This window comes from Chenopodium quinoa, unplaced genomic scaffold, assembly GCF_001683475.1.
Source record: "Chenopodium quinoa cultivar QQ74 unplaced genomic scaffold, ASM168347v1, whole genome shotgun sequence".
Classification (NCBI taxonomy): Eukaryota; Viridiplantae; Streptophyta; class Magnoliopsida; order Caryophyllales; family Amaranthaceae; genus Chenopodium; species Chenopodium quinoa.
In genome coordinates, this window is record NW_018744113.1 from 25,821 (window position 1) to 47,796 (window position 21,976).

Sequence of the window (21,976 nt, forward strand, 5' to 3'; positions counted from 1 at the left end):
TGCCCGTATTGGCCTCTACTCGATTCTTATATTGAAAGACATTCCTGTGATCTCAAAGGCATACAAAAAAAATATTCAATTTGCTCCAAACTATTATTTTACTAAATTGGTTGAATATTAATGCACACATAATTCTAAAATATTTGTGATCACTTGAATTAATTAACAAGATTAAAAAGGATCCTAAAACGGTTGTCCAAATTATCTTATTAGGCGTGATTTTCAATTACATATTCCCTTTAAACATGCAATATGGTGATCAATAAAATAACATTAATATTAGAACCAATTTAATCACAATTCCAACAACATAAAATCGTTAGAAAAATAATACAAATAAAAGGAACATGATCCTTACTTTGATTCTGTTTGTTTGCAACTACAAAATAATAAACGAGTTAGTAACTTCAAGGAAATAATAAAATGATAATTAAATTAAATAGAGTTGATTTTGGGGCCAAACCCTCAAACAATTCTACCTTTCACGCCTTGGCTTAAGGATAGAACCACGAGTAAAGTATGGACTCCTTTGAATACTTGAAGAAGGAATTTTGAAGTAGAAAAGGGTAGGCTAGTGTTTAGGTTAAAGCATAGAAAAGAGAAAAATAAATCTGAGAATTACTCGGTGCCCCGTACACTAGAAATGAGGGGGGTATTTATAGGGAAAATGTGATGAGGGAGCACACGGAACCCTAAAATGATAAAAACCCTAAAAAAGTATCCCGTGACACGGCAAACTGTGCCGTGACACGGGAAGACCCACCGTCAGACGGTACACTCTCCCGTGTCATGGTACATTTTTGGTGTGACACGGGAAATTTTCAAAAAACGGGATAGATAACGCGTTAAGGGTTTACGCGGAAAAGACACGGAATGTCCCGCGTCACGGCAGACTTCCCGTGTCATGGGAAATCCCACCGTCTGACGGGAAGGATTCTTGTGACACGGTAGGTACCTGCCGTGGCGCGGGAAATTCCAGCTTGTTTTTCCGTCTAAATACATTTTTAACCCTAATTTCATTCGGCATTTTAAGTGCCGATTGATAATTTCGGGCTTTTTCTGACTTATTTTAAATACGATTTTTCAAGCACTCTCGGGATTAAATACTGAACCCGACCAATAGTGGCGGTGAAAGGTTGTTCATCGTCGGGTTTGGTTTTGGGGAGACATTTTTAGGTGTCTACAGAAGCCCCCACTTTGACTGAGTTTGTAGAAACGTCAGTTTCGAAAACGATAGTCAAAGTAGCCGATAGGGACGGAGAATGATTTAAGACGTTCTACGATCCTAAATCACTTTGTATACGGCGATACCTGCAGAAAAGCCGATTTGGCAGTTTTTTCTATACTTGAAAAAAAATCCAGTGTATTGGTGAAAAACGGATTTGGCAGCTTCCTAAGCTTGAAGGAATCCACCGAGTGACATTTGTTGAAACGCTTTCCATGCTTGAGGAAACCGACTGAAGAATTTGGCAGTTTTCTAAGGTCGAAGAAACCTACCGGATGACACTTTCCATGCTTGAGGAAAGTCGACGTATGAATTTGGTGTCATTCCATGCTTGAAGAATTTCACCGATATTGCCTTCCATACTTGAGGAAAGCCGACAAAGGAATTTGGCGGTTTTCTATACTTGAAGAAAAATCCACCGATAACGCTTTCCATGCCTGAGAAAAGCCGACTTGGCGGTTTTTTCTATACTTGAAGAAAAATCCACCGATAATGCTTTCCAAGCCTGAGGAAAGCCGACTTGGCGGTTCTCTATACTTGAAGAAAAATCCACCGATAACGCTTTCCAAGCCTGAGGAAAGCCGACGATTGCTGAAATTTGTTAGTGTATGATGGTTCGATTATCCCCGAACGTGGGCCGCAGATGATTCACAATTTAATTCGATTATCCGAGCATATTAGGTGCTTAAAATGCCGAAAAATGGACTTTGATGCTTGCTAGGGGTAAATTGGTAATTTTAGTCCCCTTTAAGTATCAATTACAATTTTCCGTGTAATTCCAGCGAAAAATAACCGTCCAATTTATGCAAAAAATCGCACAACCTTAGTCAAAATGTCAAAATATTCGCAAACAACTGAACAAAACCACCATGTCACAAAAAAACGTTCCCGTGACACGATAAGGGGCCCCCGTCACGCGGAGCTGCTTCCCGTGACACGGCAAGGGGGTCCCGTGTCGCGGGAATCAAATGGCTGAAAAATGTTCAAAAAGCATCTTTGACCGGTCAAAGTTTGTGCACTACACAAAAATTTGACCGTTATGTGGGAACGGGGTTCGTTGCACGGGATTTCTTGATTATAAATATCAACATTTTTTCTCATTTTGGCCATTCTCTTTCTCGTCTGATTCTCACTCAAAAAGTTCAAAAAAAAAAATTTCCTTGGTTTGCCGTGCCTCGTCAACTGCTCACCGGCGCTTGGTTTGCCTTCCCGTCGGCCGGCTTTCACCACCGTGTCGCGGCGGTTCTGCATCCATCCTCTCTCTTTTTTATTTTTTATTTTTTTGCTTTTGCTGCAGGTTGCTGCTGTTCATCTTGATGTTGCTGTTGTTGTTGCTGTTTACTGCCTGAAGCGGCCCTCGGAGTCACCAGAGCTCCTTCTTCTCTCAAGCTCACCATGACACGGAACAACCTCACCGTGACACGTCACCCTTCCACCGAGCCGCGGCCCAGCTCAACCGTGGCACGGTTGCTGCGCAGACCTTCGAGGTTTTTCGAGCTTTTGGAGATCAAATTTTCACCAATCTTGCTCTAATTTCTTGCTATTTTCCTCATTTTCGACTCTCTACAAGGATCCATGTTATTTTCCTTTGATTTTTGTCTCGAATTTGCTTCAAATAAGTAATTTCATGAAAACCCTTAAAAATTAATTTGGGGGTTTTTGATTTTGAGGCTTTATGTTGAAATTCTTGCCATGATTTTACTTGTATATGTATGTATATGTGTTTGTGATATATTTGAGACAAAAATTACATGATTTGATGGAGAATTGAGAAAATCACAATTTTTGGGTACTACTTCATGTTACTTCTTTGCACTTGAAATGGTGAAAAAATGGTGGTAAACCTTGTGAAATTTTTCATGATGAGTTGATTTATTGTTTTTGTGCGATTTCGAAACATATTTTGCGTATGTACTATATTGTCATGGAGAACATAGTATAATGCAGCTAGGAGAACTGTAGTATTAGTTTGTCATGGAGAAACTAAATACCATAATTTCGCCAACTTTTAGCCTGGAGGTAAAAATTTAGCGTATAATTCGATAAATAACTAAATAACTTAGGAAATGATGCTAAGTATTTAGATCTTTATTTTTATAAAAATGCAACTTGAATTAAATATCTTAGGAAATGATGCTAAGCATTTAGATTTTTATAATAGCATGCCTATAATCTTTCTACCCACGGTCGGCGTCGGGCTTTTTGGGAGGACACTCCCACTATTCCTGAGGGTATGGACGACGATGCTTTAAAGTCCGAGCCTCGGGCATCCACGAGTAGAGGTAGGTGGGTTCCACCTCCGTGGACTCCAGACCAGTTGGTTTTCTGCCGTGAAAACCATGTTTCTCATCGCCCACTCTCCGGCATAGTCGATGGCACGCTTCACCACCACGGTTCTGGAGCCGGCGATTTGATCCCTCGACTTCACCAGATCATTAAGAGGGATCCTACGACGAACGCCCTATGGGAATCGGCCGGTTTAGTAGATTTCTATACGGCGGTTGTAGGGTTTCGCAGCCCCCGGGGTTGCGGTGCGACGGTCGTTCGCGCATTGTTGGAGTATTTCTAGGATACTACCAACACTTTTCATTTTGCTTGGGGGGAGATGACGGTGACCCCTCTAGACTTTAGTATGATTAGCGGGCTGCGCTTCACCGACCGGGCTGTAGCTCAGATGTCTGATCTGTCTTGGGGATCGGCTGAGGCAGCTGATTTGCTAGGTCCAATCGTTCATCACATCAGGACCCGACCAGTGTCTCGAGGTGGTCCTAGGAGCGGACGATCGAAGCTGGCTTCAGTTTTTAGCTCGTGGCTTTGACATGGAGGATACGTCGGCTGAGTAGCGAGTGCGGATCTTCATCCTGATCCTGATCTCTATGACCTTTTCTCCTGATAGGAGTTCACGCGTACTCCTTTGCTACCTCCCCGCTTTGGTCAGGATCCATGAGATATGATCCTATAGCTGGGCCAACCTTGGATACGCCGATCTTCTCTTATCGCTACGTCATGGCTGTCGGCAGCTGAATGACGAGTCTCCCATCACGGTCTATGGTCTTTGGAGAGTCGTAGAGGTGATGATCTTTTCCCTTTTTGTTTCACTTTAACTTGTTCGACTCATGTGCTAAAGATTACTTTTTATCGCAGCTATGGTTCTACGAGTACTTCCCAGGCTTGGCTCCTTGCCGGCGTCGTGGAGCGGTCCATGATTTCCCTGTCGGGGCCAGCTGGCGTGATCGAGGAGAGTCACGGGTGGAGTCCGTCCCTGCACTGCGTGGGCTACTACGCCGAGGCACCTCTTCTGTTGGCGTAAGGATTAGTTTTTTTGCTTGTCATTTTCCTTCTGATGTTGTTTCCGTTGTTTCACGCCAAATTTTTATGGTTTCCAGGTTGCCATTGATGTCCAGTATCGTCCTTGGACCGGGATGATTGATCTACCTGAGGCCTTGCGTCTTTCAGCGCACCGTACCATTTTAGTTGGTACTGGACGCTTTGTCTGGTATTTAGGGGAGCGAGTCGTTCGTCATCATAGTAGCGATCGCTTTGTGGTGCCCTCATCTCCACCAGAGTCGATGCAGGACTCACGCTTGATCAGAGAGTTGATAAACAGGGGAGAGCGCTATACTTTTCCATGGCAGGAGCTTATACACATGGAGAGTGATTATGCGCGGGACTTGCTTCTCTCTCTGGCTCCTCCACCCCGTCTTCCTGAGGTATGATTTCTTTTGAGGATCTTCGTTACTAGTCTCTGTTTTAAATAGTCGAATAACTTGATTATTCGATCATATTTTCAGACGACTATTCGCCCTGTGGGGAGGATCGAGATTCCTCCTCAGTCTGTCCGCTATCCAGGGCTGATTGGTATCACCGAGGACCATATTGCTGACACGCCAGAGGGTTACAGACAGACGCATGAGTCTCTGCCCGAGGTCTTTGAGCCGGTAAGTTTTTTGATGCATTATTCATCTATTTAACACTGCTTGTTACTGACTTTTCTTTGTTTTGTCCTCAGCCTAACCGCCCGGAGATGATGGGACTCGTGAAGCTGGTTGACGCCCTGAAGTACTGCATCATCAAGCTTCGGCGTGGTGCGAGTTGTCGGAGCTCTAGCGACGTTCTTGAGGTATCATTCATTTTTTTTACTTCTACCATTTGTTTTATTTTGCACTGTTGACACCTTTTGATTTTGTATCTTCCAGGAGTAACGGAGGTCCCGCTCGCGCTTGAGGCACAGAGGATCGGACGAGGAGGAGCTTGGTCGTGGTAGACGATCTCCTGAGATTCACCGATATTCTCATTCTCAGCGAGAGCCTCAGACTACTCAGCCGTTTTAGGAGGCTCAGTGGCAGCAGCCTCAGTCTTCCCAGCGCTTTCCGGGCCAGAGTCAGGGGCAGCGTCAGTCGTTTTCAAAGGCTCCACGGCCTGAGCTTGTGTCTGTTTTGACTCCCTTGGATCCTAGTTCATTTTCCGCTCCATTGTCCGGGATTCCTACACCGGTGTCGGGCTTGTTCTCAGTTCCGATGTATGGGACGGTGCCTTCACCGACGATTCCTGTGTCTTTGAGCCAGTCTACACCGTTTTCCGGCTGGACAGGTCCTGCCTTGAGTTTGACTACCGCTGGGGTCACAAGGACTAGTAGGGACACTACTCCCCGTACTCGGATGATGGAGGGACTCTTTGGCTCACCATTTCCATATTCGCAGGGTGGAGATGATATTGATTCTGGCTTTAGAGAATTTTTACCGAGGGTTTTTTATTTGTACATACAATGATGACACTTGACATGTTTATTTATTATGACTCTTTCGTACATTATTTTATGTATTTATTATTTTGGTTAGTGTGTGCTTGAGACTCATTGTGTATGATCGTGTATTTCTTAATGGCGCGACAAAAAAACACAAGTGGAGTAACGGAGGGTACAGACATTCCCCAAAAGAAAAAGAAATAAAAAGACAAGCAAAAGTAAATAAAATGATAAAGAAATAAAATATTAAAGTGATGAATAAATAAATAAATAAAATTACCTTCCCTAAAAGAAAAAGAAATAAAAACACAAGCAAAAGTAAATAAAATGATAAAGAAATAAAATATTAAAGTGATGAATAAATAAATAAATAAAATTACCTTCCCCAAAAGAAAAAGAAATAAAAAGACAAGCAAAAATAAATAAAATGATAAAGAAATAAAATATTAAAGTGATGAATAAATAAATAAATAAAATAAAGATAATAATAATAAAATAAAAATAATAATAATAGAGATAAACAAGTTGAGAATTTTAGTAGAAATAAAACTCTCAGAAAACTGAAAAATAAACGGGGAAGATAAAATACTATAAAAAATCCGGATAGATACGGGAAAGGATGAAAAAAGAAAGCGCGTGAGGTGCCTTGACACGGCACTATGCACCGTGTCACGGCAGAACTTGCGGTGTCGCGGCAAAAGTTCCCGTGACACGGTGGGACTTCCCGTGTCATGGTACGCCAAGATTTTATTACCAAGATTTTGAACGCCATCTGAATCTAACAGATCCAGATTTAAATAGAATTGTGTGTGGTAATGAGGTAGACTTAGAAAAACTTGCAAATTTATATTTTAATCTCCCTATCTCTCAGTCTTACCATGTATATCGTAGAAGGGCATAAATTATTTGCTTGTTTAGCAAGCTTTTATTTGCAAACGGTAGGGTAGGACATGCTTGTCTAGCATTTGTGCTTGAACATGTCGAATCTGGAAGATCTCCTATGCCGACGTGCCTTGGAGAAACATTTCGTGGCCTTGACGAAGCAAAAGTTGACCGGAAAGCCATCAGGAAGGGCTCTCTGGTACTACTGCAGGTAAAATACGCTCCGAGTAGCCCCCGTGAGGTGTCACAGTGGATGTCTGCCGTGTTTTTTTTTTTTTTTTTTTTTTTTTTTTTTTTTTTTTTTACGACTGATTTTTTCTCTTTTATTTTTTTTCAGATTTGGTTAATGGAGCGTTTAGAATTATTTGAAGCCCCCGAAGATGTTAAAAAATATGGCCCTAACGACCTAGTCCGCAAAAAAAAGAATTACTCTGCGAACATATCGTATGAAGATTGGAAAAATTTCTTTGCAAAGAGGGAATTTTCCATTCGTTGGGTGGTGCCTTGGTGGAGGCTTACTAGGATGGTTGGCACGAATGATACTCCATATTGTCGTGTTCCTAGTATCTCAAAACTGACCTTTTATTGCCCTTCTCGACTGATGCGGCAGTATGGACTTGAACAAGTAGTTCCACGCTATAACGATAGTCCTCGTGAAGTATCGTTGCATGAAAGTAACGTTCATAAGTACGAGACTTATTGGGTTGGAAGACCTTTGTGGACCGTTTCTGCAAGTGACCAAGCTCCTCCTCCTTTATCTAGTGCATACAAAGCATGGTTGAACCCTAGAAGTAGGAGGGAACGATTTGGATCACGCAAGTCTGATGTGAAGAGTCGTCTTGGAAATAAGAAAGTCCCTCCTAAAGATCGTCTAGGTCAGAGAACACAAGGGATTGAGTTTAAGACTCCTATAATGCCAAGAAAGAAGATTTATGTGAAAGGGAAGGGTAAAGAAAAGATGGTCTATAGGGAGAAACAACCGAAAAAATTCAAGAAAGGTGAAAGGGGTTAAAGTTCGACTAGGGGTGTGACGGTTCGGGATACGAAAGACACATTAATGGTGAAGGGCGACCTAATTGACCAAGAGAAGGATGTTCCTAAGTGAAGAAAGATTAGATCAATAGTGCTTTGATTTTTATGATTTATAATTTTTATTTAAAATAAGGCATATGATGCCAATACTTGTAGTCGCATAATAATAGCACATTTATTTCAGCCTTAAAAATAAAATTACAATGACTTTTATTTATTATATATTTATCCGAGTCAAGGAGTGGGACGCAATGGAAGAACGAAAAAAAAAACTCGAACAAACAATGAATTCGCAACGAATGCGTCAAAAAAACGGAAAAACTGAAATTCCACCGTGTCACGGTGAAAAATCTCGTGACACGTTACAAATTCCCGCGTCACGGCAATTTCCTTTTTTTTTTATGCTCAGGGCCACCGTGCCACGGTGAACAGTACCGTGACACGGTGGAATGTCCCGTGTCGCGGCAATTCCTTTTTTTTTTCTTTTTTTTTTTTGTGACGCAATGCTGAACTGACGCGCATATTTGATCAACAGTGGGAGGATTTTTATTTTCAAAGTGGCCAGGCCCCCTTGAGGGGTTGCCTACGTATCCTAAAAAGGAATCAGGCCAAACGTAGCTCTATTGGGTCATGAACCCATGCGACTAGGCATAGAATTTCTTGAGTTGATCCACGTTGGTTAAATTGTGGAAGCCGTTACCGTCCATGTCTACTAATTGTGCCGCTCCGCCAGACAGGAGGGCTTTAACAATGTACGGGCCTGACCAATTCGGTCTGAATTTTCCTCTTGGATCTAACACATTTTAACGATGTGCCTTAAGCACTAGGTCACCCTCTTTGATGTTTCTGGTCTTGACTTTTTTATTAAAATGTCGCGCCATACGCCGTTGGTAGGTTTGGACATGATGCAAAGCTGCCAAGCGTTTTTCATCAAGTAAGACCAGTTCGTCGTATCTTGCTCTAATCCAGTCGACTTCATCTAGTTGGCTTTCCAATGCGATTCGAAGAGAAGGGATTTCGAGTTCGATTGGTTGTACAACTTCAATTCCATAGACCAAAGAGAAATGTGTAGCCCCCGTTGATGTACGAACAGAGGTTCGATAACCCCAAAGGGAAAAATGTAGCTTACTTGGCCAATCCTTGTAATTTTCTGTCATCTTTTCGATGACAGTTTTCACATTTTTGTTGGCCAATTCGACTGCACCATTTGTTTGTGGTCTGTAAGGTGATGATTTGTGATGCTTGATATGATATCTGTAATAATTCCGCGCATTCGCCTTGGAAATGTGTTCCATTATCGCTGATCATCTAATGTGGTACCCCATAGCGACATATGATAGTTTTCTCAATGAATTGAGCTACATGTTTCGCCGTCAGCTTAGCATATGAGGCAGCTTCGACCCATTTGGTGAAATAGTCAATTGCTACGAGAATGAATTCATGCCCTCCTTGTCCTGGTGGTGTTATTTTTCCAATGATGTCGATGCCCCAAGTGGAGAAAGGCCATGGAGAAGTATATGTGTAGAGAAGTGAAGGTGGAACATACTGTAAATTTGCATAGACTTGATACTTCATACATTTCTTGACGTATTTGTGACAATCTCTCTCCATAGTAGTCTAATAGTAACCTTGTCGTTGAATCTTTTGGACTAACATTTTTGCATTCATGTGTGTTCCTTATATATCGGCATGAAGGTTTTCCATGGTTTTATGTGCTTCTCTCTTGGCTATGCATAAGAGATTTCTTCCCATTGCAGTTCTCTTGTGGAGTTCTCCCCTGATGAGCACATACTGTGAGGCCAGGAGCCTGAAAGCACGGCGTGCCCTTTTATCAGTATTAGTAGGGTATTCTCCTCTTGTCACATAATTAAGGATATCTGTATACCATGGCTCTTCATCTTCTTCTTGTGGTTCTTATTCATCGTCCAGTGCGTGAACATAAGCCGGCTCATATCTTCTTTCTATGGTCAGTGGCATTCTGATTGTATCAGTTGGAATTCACACCATTGATGCTAATTTAGCTAGTGCGTCGGCGAATTGGTTTTCTTTTCTCAGCAAATACGTGTATTCCACTTCATCTAGTTGCTCCGTGAGAGTTTCTAAATGAGCTTGATACGTAGCGAGACTTTCATTTCTCACTTTCCATCTCTTGGAGATTTGGTTAATGATTAGTGAAGAATCACCATAGACTCTGAGTTTCTTAATTCCCAAGGCGAAAACTGTTTCTAACCCCAAAATGCATGCTTCTTATTCTGCGGCATTGTTGGTGACATCAAAGTCGAGCTTCATGGAAATTGGGATGTGCTCTTCATTGGGTGATACAAGCAAGACTCCCACACCACATCCTTTTTTGGTTTGAAGCTCCATCGAAATAGAGTGTCCAGCTATCATCTTCAGTCATGAGTAAATCTTCGTCAGGGAAATCGTACTCATCTTCTTCTTTTTCAGCTTCTTCTAGCGGAAAGTCTGCTAAGAAGTCAGAAACCGCAGAACCTTTGATGGCTTTTTGTGGCACAAATCTCAAGTCAATCTGAGCAAGATTGACTATCCACCTTGATGATCTGCCGTTGAGTGTTGCTTTTTCGAACAAGTATTTGAGAGGATCCATCTTGGACACGACATGCACTGTATGAGTGAGCATATAATGTCTTAGTTTCTATGCGGCCCATACAAGTGCGAGACACAACTTCTCAAGTGGTGTGTATCGCATCTTATATCCTTGAAGTTTCTTACTCAAGTAATAGATTACATTCTCCTTGCTTTCAATCTCTTGTGCTAGCATTGCCCCCATCGTTTCTCTCGTGACCGTAAGGTAGAGTCGAAGAGGAAAGTCAGGTATTGCTGGCGCTAGCACGGGTGGGTTTGCCAAATACTCTTTGATTTTGTCAAAAGCCTTTTGGCAATCGTCATCTCATGTGACTGGGACATTTTTCTTGAGCTTCTTGAATATAGGTTCACATATCGCTGTGAGCTTTGATATGAACCTACTTATATACTGCAACCTTCCAATGAAACCATGAATCTCCTTCTCATTTTTGGGTGGTGGCATGGCCATGATCGCCTTTACTTTTGTAGGATCTATTTCAATCCCTCGAGAACTGATCACGTATCAAAGTAATTTGCCTGACGTGACTCTGAATGCACATTTTGCTGGATTTAATCTCATGTTGTACTTGCGGAGTCTTTCAAAGAACTTGCGAAGTGCAATAATATGGCCTGGGCGATCTTTAGACTTAACGATCATATCATCGACATAGACCTCCACCTCTTTGTGCATTATGTCATGTAACAATGCTGTAGCTGCTCTTTGGTAGGTGGCACCCGCGTTTTTCAACCCGAATGGCATTACCGTATAGCAATATGTACCCCATTGCGTGATGAATGTGGTTTTCTTCATGTCTTCTTCGGCCATCAATACCTGATTATATCCGGCGTAACCATCCATGAATGATAGGAGTGCATGATTAGAGCCACATCGGGTTTCGTACGGCGCAGCTTTTGTTTGACAGGATTCATACCTGGAATGAGTGGTATCGTATGCTGAGCTATATCCCTGTCAATTCCTGGCATATCTTGGTATGACCAAGCAAACACATCAACAAATTCACTATGCAAGTTAATTAGCTCTTTGTGTTCATCTTAACTTAGTGTTAATCCAATTTTTACTTCTTTAACAGTTGTATCATTGGAAATGTTAACTGTTTCTGTATCTCCGATAACTGCTGTTTTATTTTCGTGTTCTTCCATTGATTTTATTATTTCTTTGTCATTTTTATCATTAGCAAAGCAATATTGATCAGGGCTAAGGGAATGACACACATCGTAAGCAAAGGTACTAATTTTATTGAATTCATTGGCTAATACATCAAGAGGGGCAAGGTCGGCAGACTCTAAGGACTCGTCTACAGACTTAGACTCAGACTCGGACTCGGACCCAGATGACTCAGACTCATCAAACATAGGACCTTCGCCAGCGGTTATTTCCAACTTCTCTCCACTTGGCGTAGTGATCCTCAATGTCTTGCGCCATCCCCTTGAAATGTTGTCAGCTTGGACGATTAACTCGGAGGGGTCGAAATCCTTGTTTTCTATGACAGCTTGAATGAGTTTGGAATTATCATTGCGGATCGGCTTAGAATCATTCTTCTCCATTCCAAAAAGGAGGTTGATTCTTAAATCATTAGAGTTTGGGCTAGCTGGCTTCTCGGTTGTGAAGAGCTCTTCGTTTTCATCAACAAAGTCACAATCAAGGAACATCTCGAATCCTGATTCACGGATCCCATCATGGACGAGTGGTTCAGGGAATTCGTAGCATGGGAAGTCGTCCCCTTATTTAATGTACTGGCCATTGAGGGTGAATGGATATGGATCCATGCCCATTTCCATCTTCATGATTCGAGCATTATTGCGAGTCTTCATCTTCAACAAAGCTTGTTTCACATCTTCTTTTGTTGGCTTGAATCCCAAGCCAAAAGTATCCTTCTTGAGTGCACCAGGATGACCCCAAGATTCAGCCATTTTCTTCTTGAGTCCAAGGGTCATTCCAGGGAAATGACCTTGCTTCTTCAGAATGGCATTGATATTGGTGTTTGAATAGGGATCGAAGTCGAGATGGCACTTTTCCTCCTCTTCAATTACAAGAACATCATCAAGTGAAAACCCCCAAAGATCTTCATCTTCTTCGTCATGTTCAACATGGACGATAGGAGTATCAATAACTTGAATGCGCATAGGAGAAGCATCAATAGTAATCGGAACCCCTCCAACTATGGCTTTCACTTTCTGGTGCAGCGATGATGGAATCGCCTTTAGCTCATGAAGCCAAGGGTGTCCTAACAACAAATTGAAAGAGGCCTTAATGTCCACCACCTGAAATTTGGTGCGACATTCAATGGCCCCGGTAGTTATATTCAGTATGATAGTACCCACGGCTTGACGACGAGTATTATCATAAGCACGAATCCCTTGAGTGGAGGGAGTCAATTCTTCATTCTTTATGCCCAACTTCTTTGCACTACGGAGTGGGCACACATTAATTGCAGAGCCATTATCAACCAGGATCATAGGAACATTCATCTGCCTACATACCACAGTGAGGTGTAAGGCCTTATTATGTTGGTCCCCTTCCGGGGGCAAATCCTTATCAGAAAATGAAATCAGATTGCTAGTGCTTGGCAATTCAGTAGTGAGAAAGTTGACCAGTCTTTGAGGAGTCATGTCATCATCAACTCCTATCTTTAGCAGAGCATTCATCACAGCCTTTCGATGCTCGTGGGAAGTGGCCAAAAGCTTCCATACATTCATCTCCACCTTAGTCTTTTGCAGTTGTTTGACCACATCGCTGTTCACAGGGTCGATGGGATTAACTATCGGATGTGATTGTGGTGGAGGTGGAGGTGGATTAGGTTGTTACAACCGTCCACTTCTGGTGAGAACCTTGACCTCAAAGTCCCCCTAAACATCTTCACTTGTGCCAAGAGAAGAACAAACTATATCCTTGAGATAGACGTCTTCATCATCACTATCCCAAATCCCATTCACTTCTTCAGTACTTGGGATAAATACAACTTCCGGCAGAGGTTCATTCACAGGTTGAATGAGTATCGACGGATCAAAGGAGACTTCATCCCCCATGATAGCCAAAGCATCAGAAAGAGAACCTGTTTGAATGTTAGGCTTCTTGCCCCCTGGAGGGACAGGAAGTTGATTAACATCGATCAGGTCTTGGATTGCATCCTTCAGCCTCCAACACTTCTCAGTGTTATGACCCTTGCCTTGATGAAACTTGCAATAAGCATTGGGGTCATAGCTAGCGGTCCTATTCTCAGGTCGAGGTTCTGGAAATGGTTTGATTGGCATAATCAGTCCCTGACCATGCGAACGGTCATAAGCAACATCATAAGTCATTCCCAAAGGCGTGTAAACCCTCCTTTGCCTTTGGAATCTTTAAGGAGGAGCATTAAGGGCCAACACATCATTGATATTGATATTGTTGGTAGCATTATTGGGCTTAGAAGACGAAGAAGAAGGAGTGTCGTTCTTCTTGTTTTTTCAAGTGCTGTTGTTATTGTTGCTACCAATAGACTTCATTAGTTCATCCTCGATATTGATTCCAATATCGTATACAGCTTCAAAGGTACTCAGAGGCAGAAACTTCAAGTGTTGCTTGTACTTATGAGTCAGATTGGCAATGAACAAGCGAACCATTTCTTTCTCCTTGGGGGGAACCATTAGGAGCGCAGCTATTTCCCTCCACCTGCTTAAGTAAGTGGTAAAGCCTTCATTCTCTTTCTGTTTGAGAATGGAGAGTTCACGTTCAGAAGTCTTGGCATGGATGTTACACTTGTAACGATTCATAAAGCTTTCAGCAACATCCTCCCAGGTCGCGACATGTTTGGATTCGAAAGAATAGAACCACTGTTGACAGGCATGCTCCAAGGAAAGAGGGAACACCGTAGGGAAGAGTGTCACATCTACTCCCTTTAGAGCCATGGTTGCAGAAAAAGCCTTCAAATGGAAAAGTGGATTATCAGTAGGCTTGAATTTGGGAATGTCAGCAGTGGAAAATTTCTCAGGAAGCTTGTCTCTTATGGACGAAAAGGTGATAGACTGTTCCACATAAGTGAATTCTTCAGAAATTTTGCTCATCTGTTCCTTAATCTTGTCCATTGCAGCGGTAAAGACATTGTTTTGATTGTCTTGTTCTACTGTGCTTACTCTAGTGGTGAGTGTAAGCATCATGTCAGACAATTTTTCAATTGTCTTGTTGAGGTTCTCGATGTCTTCCTTAGTGGCCATTGGTTGAAAGTAGACTGGAGATGCTTCTTGATCAAGTGCTGTGACAGCGAAACAAACACACCTTTAATGACCAAACTTAACCTTAACCCATCCGGAAGAATTTTTTTTTTTTATAAAAAATCTATAATTTTGAAATTTTTTTTTAATTTTTTTTTTTTTAAAAAAAAAAACATATGGGAGGATACCATCCGACTTACTCCGAAAAAAAAAACGACACAAAAACAAGACTTCCCTAAAATACGGTCAAAAACTGGTGCACGACTTAAAGAAAAAAGTGTGTGAACATGATATGTGAGTGATTAAGTGAGGTTATAGACGCGTGTTTTGACCGTATAGCTAGACATGAAACAAAACGGGACACAACATTCTCACAAAAATCGAAAAAATATTGACATAACACTTTCCTGGGAACCGTGTCACGGTGCAGACTGTCGTGACACGGTGCAGTCTACCGTCAGACGATAGACAGTCCCGTGTCACGGCACTGTTCACCGTGGCACGGCAGAACATGTCGTGACACGGTTTGCAGTTCCAAGTCAGTTTTGTGATTTTTCCAGATTTTAACCGATTTTAGGTCCGTACTAATCACTATATGAGAATAAAAACCCTCGATCATGGGTTAAACAAAAGAGCAAACACATGAAGGTTAGCACCAAACAACCACATAGCATTTAGGCACGATGATGTACAAAAAAGTTCGCAACCTAGAGTCAAGATCTATGTTCAACTATTGGTCAAGCTTTGGGTGTCAAAAGGGTACCATGGTTAAGAGTTTGGACGCGTTAGCAAGGCAGCCTCCCTTGAGGGTGTATGCCAACGGGCGGCTCCGCGAGTTCGTGATGAAATCGAACTCGACTCCCTGGTTTGGGTGGATTTAATAACTTGGATTAACCCTTATTGCCATGAGCGTTTTTGGGTCGATAGAGCTTAAATCCCCCGGGGCTAAGACGCATGTAGAACACATACGTTTTTTCAGAAAAATCGAAGGAAGTCGACTGTGAGGAAAGAAAATAAGCCACTAGACAGATTTTAGGACTGCCGTGACACGGCAAAAATTCCCGGGTCACAGTACTTTGAACCGTCAGATGGTGCACTATACCGTGACACGGCAGATTTTGCCGTGGCACGGCAGTCAGAAGATCTGACTGGTGCCCTGTTTTCCTTCGCGCGCAACCAAGTTATCCAATTTTTCCTACGGGACAGACCTGAATGCGACGTTAAAACGTCTATGCGCGCAACCAAGAGAACTGAGTTACCTGAACGAGTGACGGTTGATGAAGTTCTGGAAATCCGGGTCAGTCGGCTTGTCAGAACAGGCGGTAGGCAGAAAAGGTCCGAAATGTCAGAGCAAGTTCAGGGGTCCGAATGTTCTCGCAAAGTTCTCAAATGTGAAAATGACCGAAGTCAGCACTTCCTTATATAGGCAAAGTGAGAAGGCGAATGGTCGCTTTCAAATTCAAAATGTGGGCGGGAAAATCTCTCGGCCGTTTGCAAGGTGACACCTGTAGCAGGCCGTCGCCTGTCACCGTGCGACACCTGTCACAGGCGACACGTGACCAGTCACGCGCCACCTGTGAGGGGCAAATGATTAGGGGATTTTATTCCTCCAATCACCGTCTGACAAGTGGACCAACCAGGTTCCGCCACGTGTCCTTCACGTAGGCCAATAGGAGCCTGCCACGTGTCAATCACAGATACGTCCTCTGCGGACCAATTGAGACACGCCATGTGTCCACCCATGCCAAATGGGAAAACCGGCCACCAAGGCCCAATCCTGTTTAGAAGCCCGGTCAGCCCTAGGTTTACCCTAAACCTAGAGAGTGGCACGCTTCTCAAGACTATAAATACTCCTCTTAATCCTCATTAAGAGGGGAGAGAGAAAAAGAGAGAGAACTCTAATAACACACGGATTATACATTAAACACTCTCACCTAGAGAGACTAAACCACTTTAATTTCCGCACTCATTACTCCTTAATCAGGTACTAACTTGACCGTTGGAGGCGGAGCTCTCAGGAGTCTCCGTTATTTTGCAGGTGCAGGCGGCCGGTTCCAGTCTCGGTGTTGTAACTCTCCCGCAGGACATCAGAAAACCCCGAAACATTTGGCGCCGTCTGTGGGGAGAGTACTTCTGAGATGGCATCCAAGTCTGTACCGACTCCTGAAGAAAGGCGTCCCCTAAACGACCCTCAAGTTCAGTCGGACCATGACACTGACAGTGAATTTGAAGTGGAAACTCATACAGCTCCAGACGGGACCCTAAGGGCCCGACGTACCCGTCATACCGAAAGGAGGGAACGGGAGCATCTTCAAACAGGAAGCGCGCCAGCAGGCGCACCGCCTGCTCGGCAACAGCCGACTGATGGGTCTGCTCCCATCACAAGGAACGAACTCATGACCTTCATGAGGGACTTCAAGGGAGAGATTCAAGAATTGATCAACAAAAAGCCGCCTGCTGCAGTCAAAGAGCAGTCGGCCAAAAAACCTTCCACTTCACTGAAGAGGAAGCCAGTTCAAGGGCGAGAGGCGACCCCTCATCCTAAATCCAAGAAGCGGGAGCCGCTTGCTCTTGATTTCACAAAATTCCGTCATCCGATGGGAAATAGGAAACCTGTTCGTCACATTCAGGCGGATGGGTCGAAGAAAACATACACAGACGCTCGTCTGTTGTTAGAACAGAAGAAGAGTGACCGACTGTCAGAGTCGGCCTCTACTTCAAATTTTCAAGAAAGTTTACAAAATACCTCGATGAGGCATACTCAGTCGTACCATGAGAGTCAGTCAGGCGGTACCTCCCGTCAGTCCGGCTTTCATAGTGCCCAGGCGGTACCAAACTTACCATTTGTGCCGCAACAACAGTATTTTATGCAGCCACCTCCATTTGGTGGACCTGCAGCAAAAAACGTCCAACCTATGGACTGGCAGCTACGGTTGCTTAGACTTGGTGAACAGCCGTCGGCCTTCTCCAAGGAAATTACTGAAGCCGCTCAACCGGCCAAAGTAAAAAATGTACTAGTAGGCGCCTATGACGGCACTACTAACCCAGAAGACCATCTGATGGCATTCACCAACCTGATGTACCTTCAAGGGTTGGATGATCCTACTTGGTGCAAGTGTTTCCCAGCGACTCTCAAGGGAATCGCACAGCAATGGTTCGGCAACCTGCCGACTGGTTGTGTAAACAGCTTCAGGACGCTTGCTTACTTATTTGCCTCCAACTTCGCCATGAACATCCCTGCGAAGAAAACGACCCTTGATTTGGGAACAATTCAGCAGGGTGAGAAGGAGGGGCTTCGTTCTTACATCAGGCGGTTCAACCTGATGAGAATACAGATTCAAGGGTTACCGGATGAGGTAGCTTATACTGACTTTTTTAGAGGTCTCAAAGACGGGTCTACCTTCAAATTTGATTTAGTTCGAAAAAGGGTGGCGACTCTTCAAGAGGCCTTGATTGAAGCAGAAGCCTATATACAGGCGACTGATCTGTTTACGATAAAACAGTCGGACGGGAAAAGGTTCGATAAAAGAGAAGGACGACAGAAACAGTCGTCTAACAAAGAGGAGAAAAGAAAAGAGGTCTGGGCGGCTGATTCCTCTAAACAGCCGGCCCAGAAGAAGAAAAAAGAATTCAAACCATATTCCCCAAAGTATGTGTTTAACAAGGATAACCAGTTTATCCTAAAAGAAATAAAGGGACGGTTCTCAATTGAGAAGCCGGTCCCCATGAAGGGTTCTGCAAACAACCGGAACCAAGACAAAATCTGTGCTTATCATGATGACGTTGGTCATCACACCAATGACTGCATCAGTCTCATGCGGTACCTAGACCGCTTGGCTGAGCAAGGTGATCTTGACACTTATGTCAAGAAATCTACGGGGAACACTTCTTCAAAAAAGCAGTCGACCAAAAAGAATCAACAGGCCGACAGCTCCGATACAGATGATGCAGTCGTCTACACCATTGCAGGCGGCTTCTCAGGAGGCGGCCCCACTATTAGGGGCAACAAAGATAATATAAGGCGGTTAGATGTAAATTCCGTTCACCAAGAACGGCCGTCCAAATATACATTTCCTGAGATTGTCATCACTGAAGAGGATCTAGGAGGGGTAAGGGGGCCGCATGACGACCCTCTCGTTATTGAATGTAAAGTGGCCAACCAGAGAGTTGGCCGAATCCTCATAGATACCGGGAGCTCCTCAGATCTCATCAGCAGCAAATGTCTGTCAAAACTGAAATATCAGACGGACTGCATACATCCGGCCTCTCACCCTTTAATAGGGTTTGGAGGAGGAGTCGTCCACCCACTGGGACGAGTAGATTTACCCATTCGCCTGGGCGAAAAAGGGGAAGGACGACACATGGTAGTCCGATCCTAGTAGTAGAGGAACTCTCGGCCTACAACATGATTCTGGGTCGACCAACCCTGAATAATTCCAAGGCTGTTATAATCCCGTCTCTTATGCTGCTTAAGTTTGAGAGGGATAATGGAACAGTCGGCTCCCTAAAGGGAAATCAGAGGATGGCCCGAGAGTGTTATCTCTCGGATGTCAAGCCCACTGTTATGACCACTGGGTCAAGTGGAGAAAAAACAGACCTTGACAATGTCAAGGAGAGTGCGCCTGTTCAAGAAACAGGCGACAAAAAGAGAAAGGCGTCCCAGACAGAGTCCGCAAGAAAAGCAAGAAAATAGCAATCATTGGCAGAGGAGCGGCCGGATAAGTTCCGCCCTCAGCCGGCTGGTGAGCATGCGGACCTGATCTTAGACGACTCACGTCCTGATCGAACAGTCAAAGTTGGGACGATTGCTCTGAGAAACCTTGGTGACGACTTTCACAACCTATTGAAAGAATACAAGGACATCTTTGCATTTGAAGTCCATGAAATGCCAGGCATTAGTCCTGATCTGGCAGTACATAAACTCGCTGTGGATCCGAAAAAGAAGCCGGTACGGCAAAAGAAGCGGAACCATGGCGAAGAAAGAAGTCAGGCGGCAGCCGCCGAAGTTAAAAAATTACTTGATGCAGGGTTCATTCGGCAATGTTACTTCCCAGACTGGGTTGCAAATGTGGTTCTTGTTAAAAAGCCGAATGGTACCTGGCGAATGTGTGTAGACTACACAGACTTGAATAAGGCGTGCCCCAAAGACAGTTACCCTCTGCCTAAAATTGATAGCCTGGTCGACTCAACAGCCGGCCATGCTTTGATGAGCTTTATGGACGCCTACTCTGGTTTCCATCAAATTCCTTTGTGGAAGAAAGATCAGGAGAAGACGGCCTTCGTCACTGATCAGGGGTTATACTGTTACACGGTCATGCCGTTTGGTCTTAAGAATGCCCCGGCCACCTTCCAACGTATGATAAACACTGTGTTCTTTGATCAACTTGGGAGAAATGTCGAGGCATATATTGATGATATGATTGTCAAGTCTAAACTTCAGACAGATCATCTGTCGGACCTCCGAGAAACTTTCGCCACACTCAGGCGGCACCATGTCATGCTCAATCCCAAGAAATGTGTCTTTGGAGTTGAGTCTGGGAAATTTCTCGGATTCCTTATCAATCAAAGAGGAATAGAGGCGAACCCTGAGAAGGTACAGGCGGTCATCGACATGCAGTCGCCCCGTACCGTCCGAGAGGTTCAGAAATTAACAGGTTGTCTGGCGGCCTTGGGGAGATTCCTAAGCCGATCAGGCGACAAATGCCTATACTTTTTCCAGGCAATTAAGAAAAAGGCAAGGTTTGAATGGGGGCCGGATGCTGAGGCCGCCTTCCAGAAATTAAAAAGTTCACTTGCATTCCTTGCCGAGGCTGGTCAGCCCTTTGCCCAAAGAGGATCTCTACATGTACCTGGCCGTCTCTGATCATGCATTAAGCGCTGTGCTCCTTGCTGAAAGGGACGGCTGTCAGCTCCCGGTCTACTTTGTCAGTCACGTACTGAAAAATGCCGAGTTGAGGTATCCCCTAGTGGAGAAATTTGGTCTTGCACTCTTCATGGCTGCTAAAAAATTGAAGCCCTACTTTTTGGCACATGCAGTCGTCGTGTTATACCGACCAACCAATCAAGCGGCCCCTTACCGTCATGGAGTCGTCAGGACGAATGATCAAATGGGCCATAGAAATTCAGAGCCTCGAAGTTACTTTCGAGCCTAGAAAAGCAGTGAAGGGGCAAGCCTTTGCTGACTTTATTGTAGAGATGACTCGTCCTCCTGACTCTCAAGTTCCAGACCAAGTCTGGAAGGTATATGTGGACGGAAGCTCTACTTCAAATGGTTGTGGAGCAGGCGTCGTATGTCAATCTCCAGAGGGCGACAGGTTCGAGTATGCTCTACGCTTCAGTTTTTCAGGCTTCAAACAATGAGGCAGAATATGAAGCTTTACTAGCCGGGATCCGCATGTGCAAGGCGGCAGGGGCAAGAAAAATAGACGCCTGTTCTGATTCGCAATTGATAGTAAGTCAGTACAATGGCGAATACGAAGCAACCCATCCGGCCATAATCAAGTATTTACAGGCGGTCCGACAAGCAGTCGGCTCCCTTGAGGATTTCCATCTGATCCAAGTGCCGAGATCAGAAAACAACCAGGCAGATGCACTGTCAAAATTAGCATCATCCGCCTCCTCCGATACTCCCCGAACTGTTTTTTGGGAAGTAATGGAGAAGAGAAGCATCGAGGAAAACCCTATTGGAATCCTAGACAGAAGCTCAAACTGGATGGATTCAATCAGGGCATATCTGACAAACGGTACACTGCCGGATGATCATCAAACAGGCGGCAGCACTGAAAAGACGAGCCACCAATTTTAAAATGATAAAGGGAGAACTTCACAAAAGGGGGTACCTACAACCCTTCTTAAGGTGCGTTACTCCAGAAAAAGGGACGAGAGATACTAGAAGATCTCCACTCTGGTTACTGTGCTTCACATATAGGTGGAAGGACGCTTGCTCAAAGGGCAAGGCGCCAGGGCTACTTCTGGCCTACCTTAGAAGCTGATGCTATGGAGATGGTGAAAAAATGTGACAAGTGCCAAAGGTTTGGCAAATTAATTCACCGTCCGGCTACTGACCTCACTACTATTCATAGCCCACTACCGTTTGCTAAGTGGGGCATGGACATTCTGGGTCCATATACGCCTGCTACAGGCGGCAGAAGGTACATACTTGTTGCCGTCGACTACTTCACTAAATGGGTAGAGGCGGAGGCTGTAAAGGGAATCAAGACGAAAGATGTAATTTCATTCATTTGGAAAAATGTCATCACTCGGTTCGGGGTTCCCATGTCTATGGTTTTTGATAATGG

General features: G+C 44.0%; 1 protein-coding gene across 1 annotated transcript; it reads left to right on the forward strand.

Moving 5' to 3' along the window:
- Positions 1 to 643: 643 nt before the first annotated feature.
- On the forward strand, positions 644 to 5,427 carry LOC110692536. The gene is made up of 5 exons (XM_021869573.1): positions 644 to 652; positions 2,523 to 2,561; positions 4,612 to 4,935; positions 5,017 to 5,163; positions 5,422 to 5,427. The coding sequence occupies exons 1-5, from the start codon at positions 644 to 646 to the stop codon at positions 5,425 to 5,427; spliced, it is 525 nt and encodes a 174-aa protein (XP_021725265.1).
- Positions 5,428 to 21,976: the final 16,549 nt, after the last annotated feature.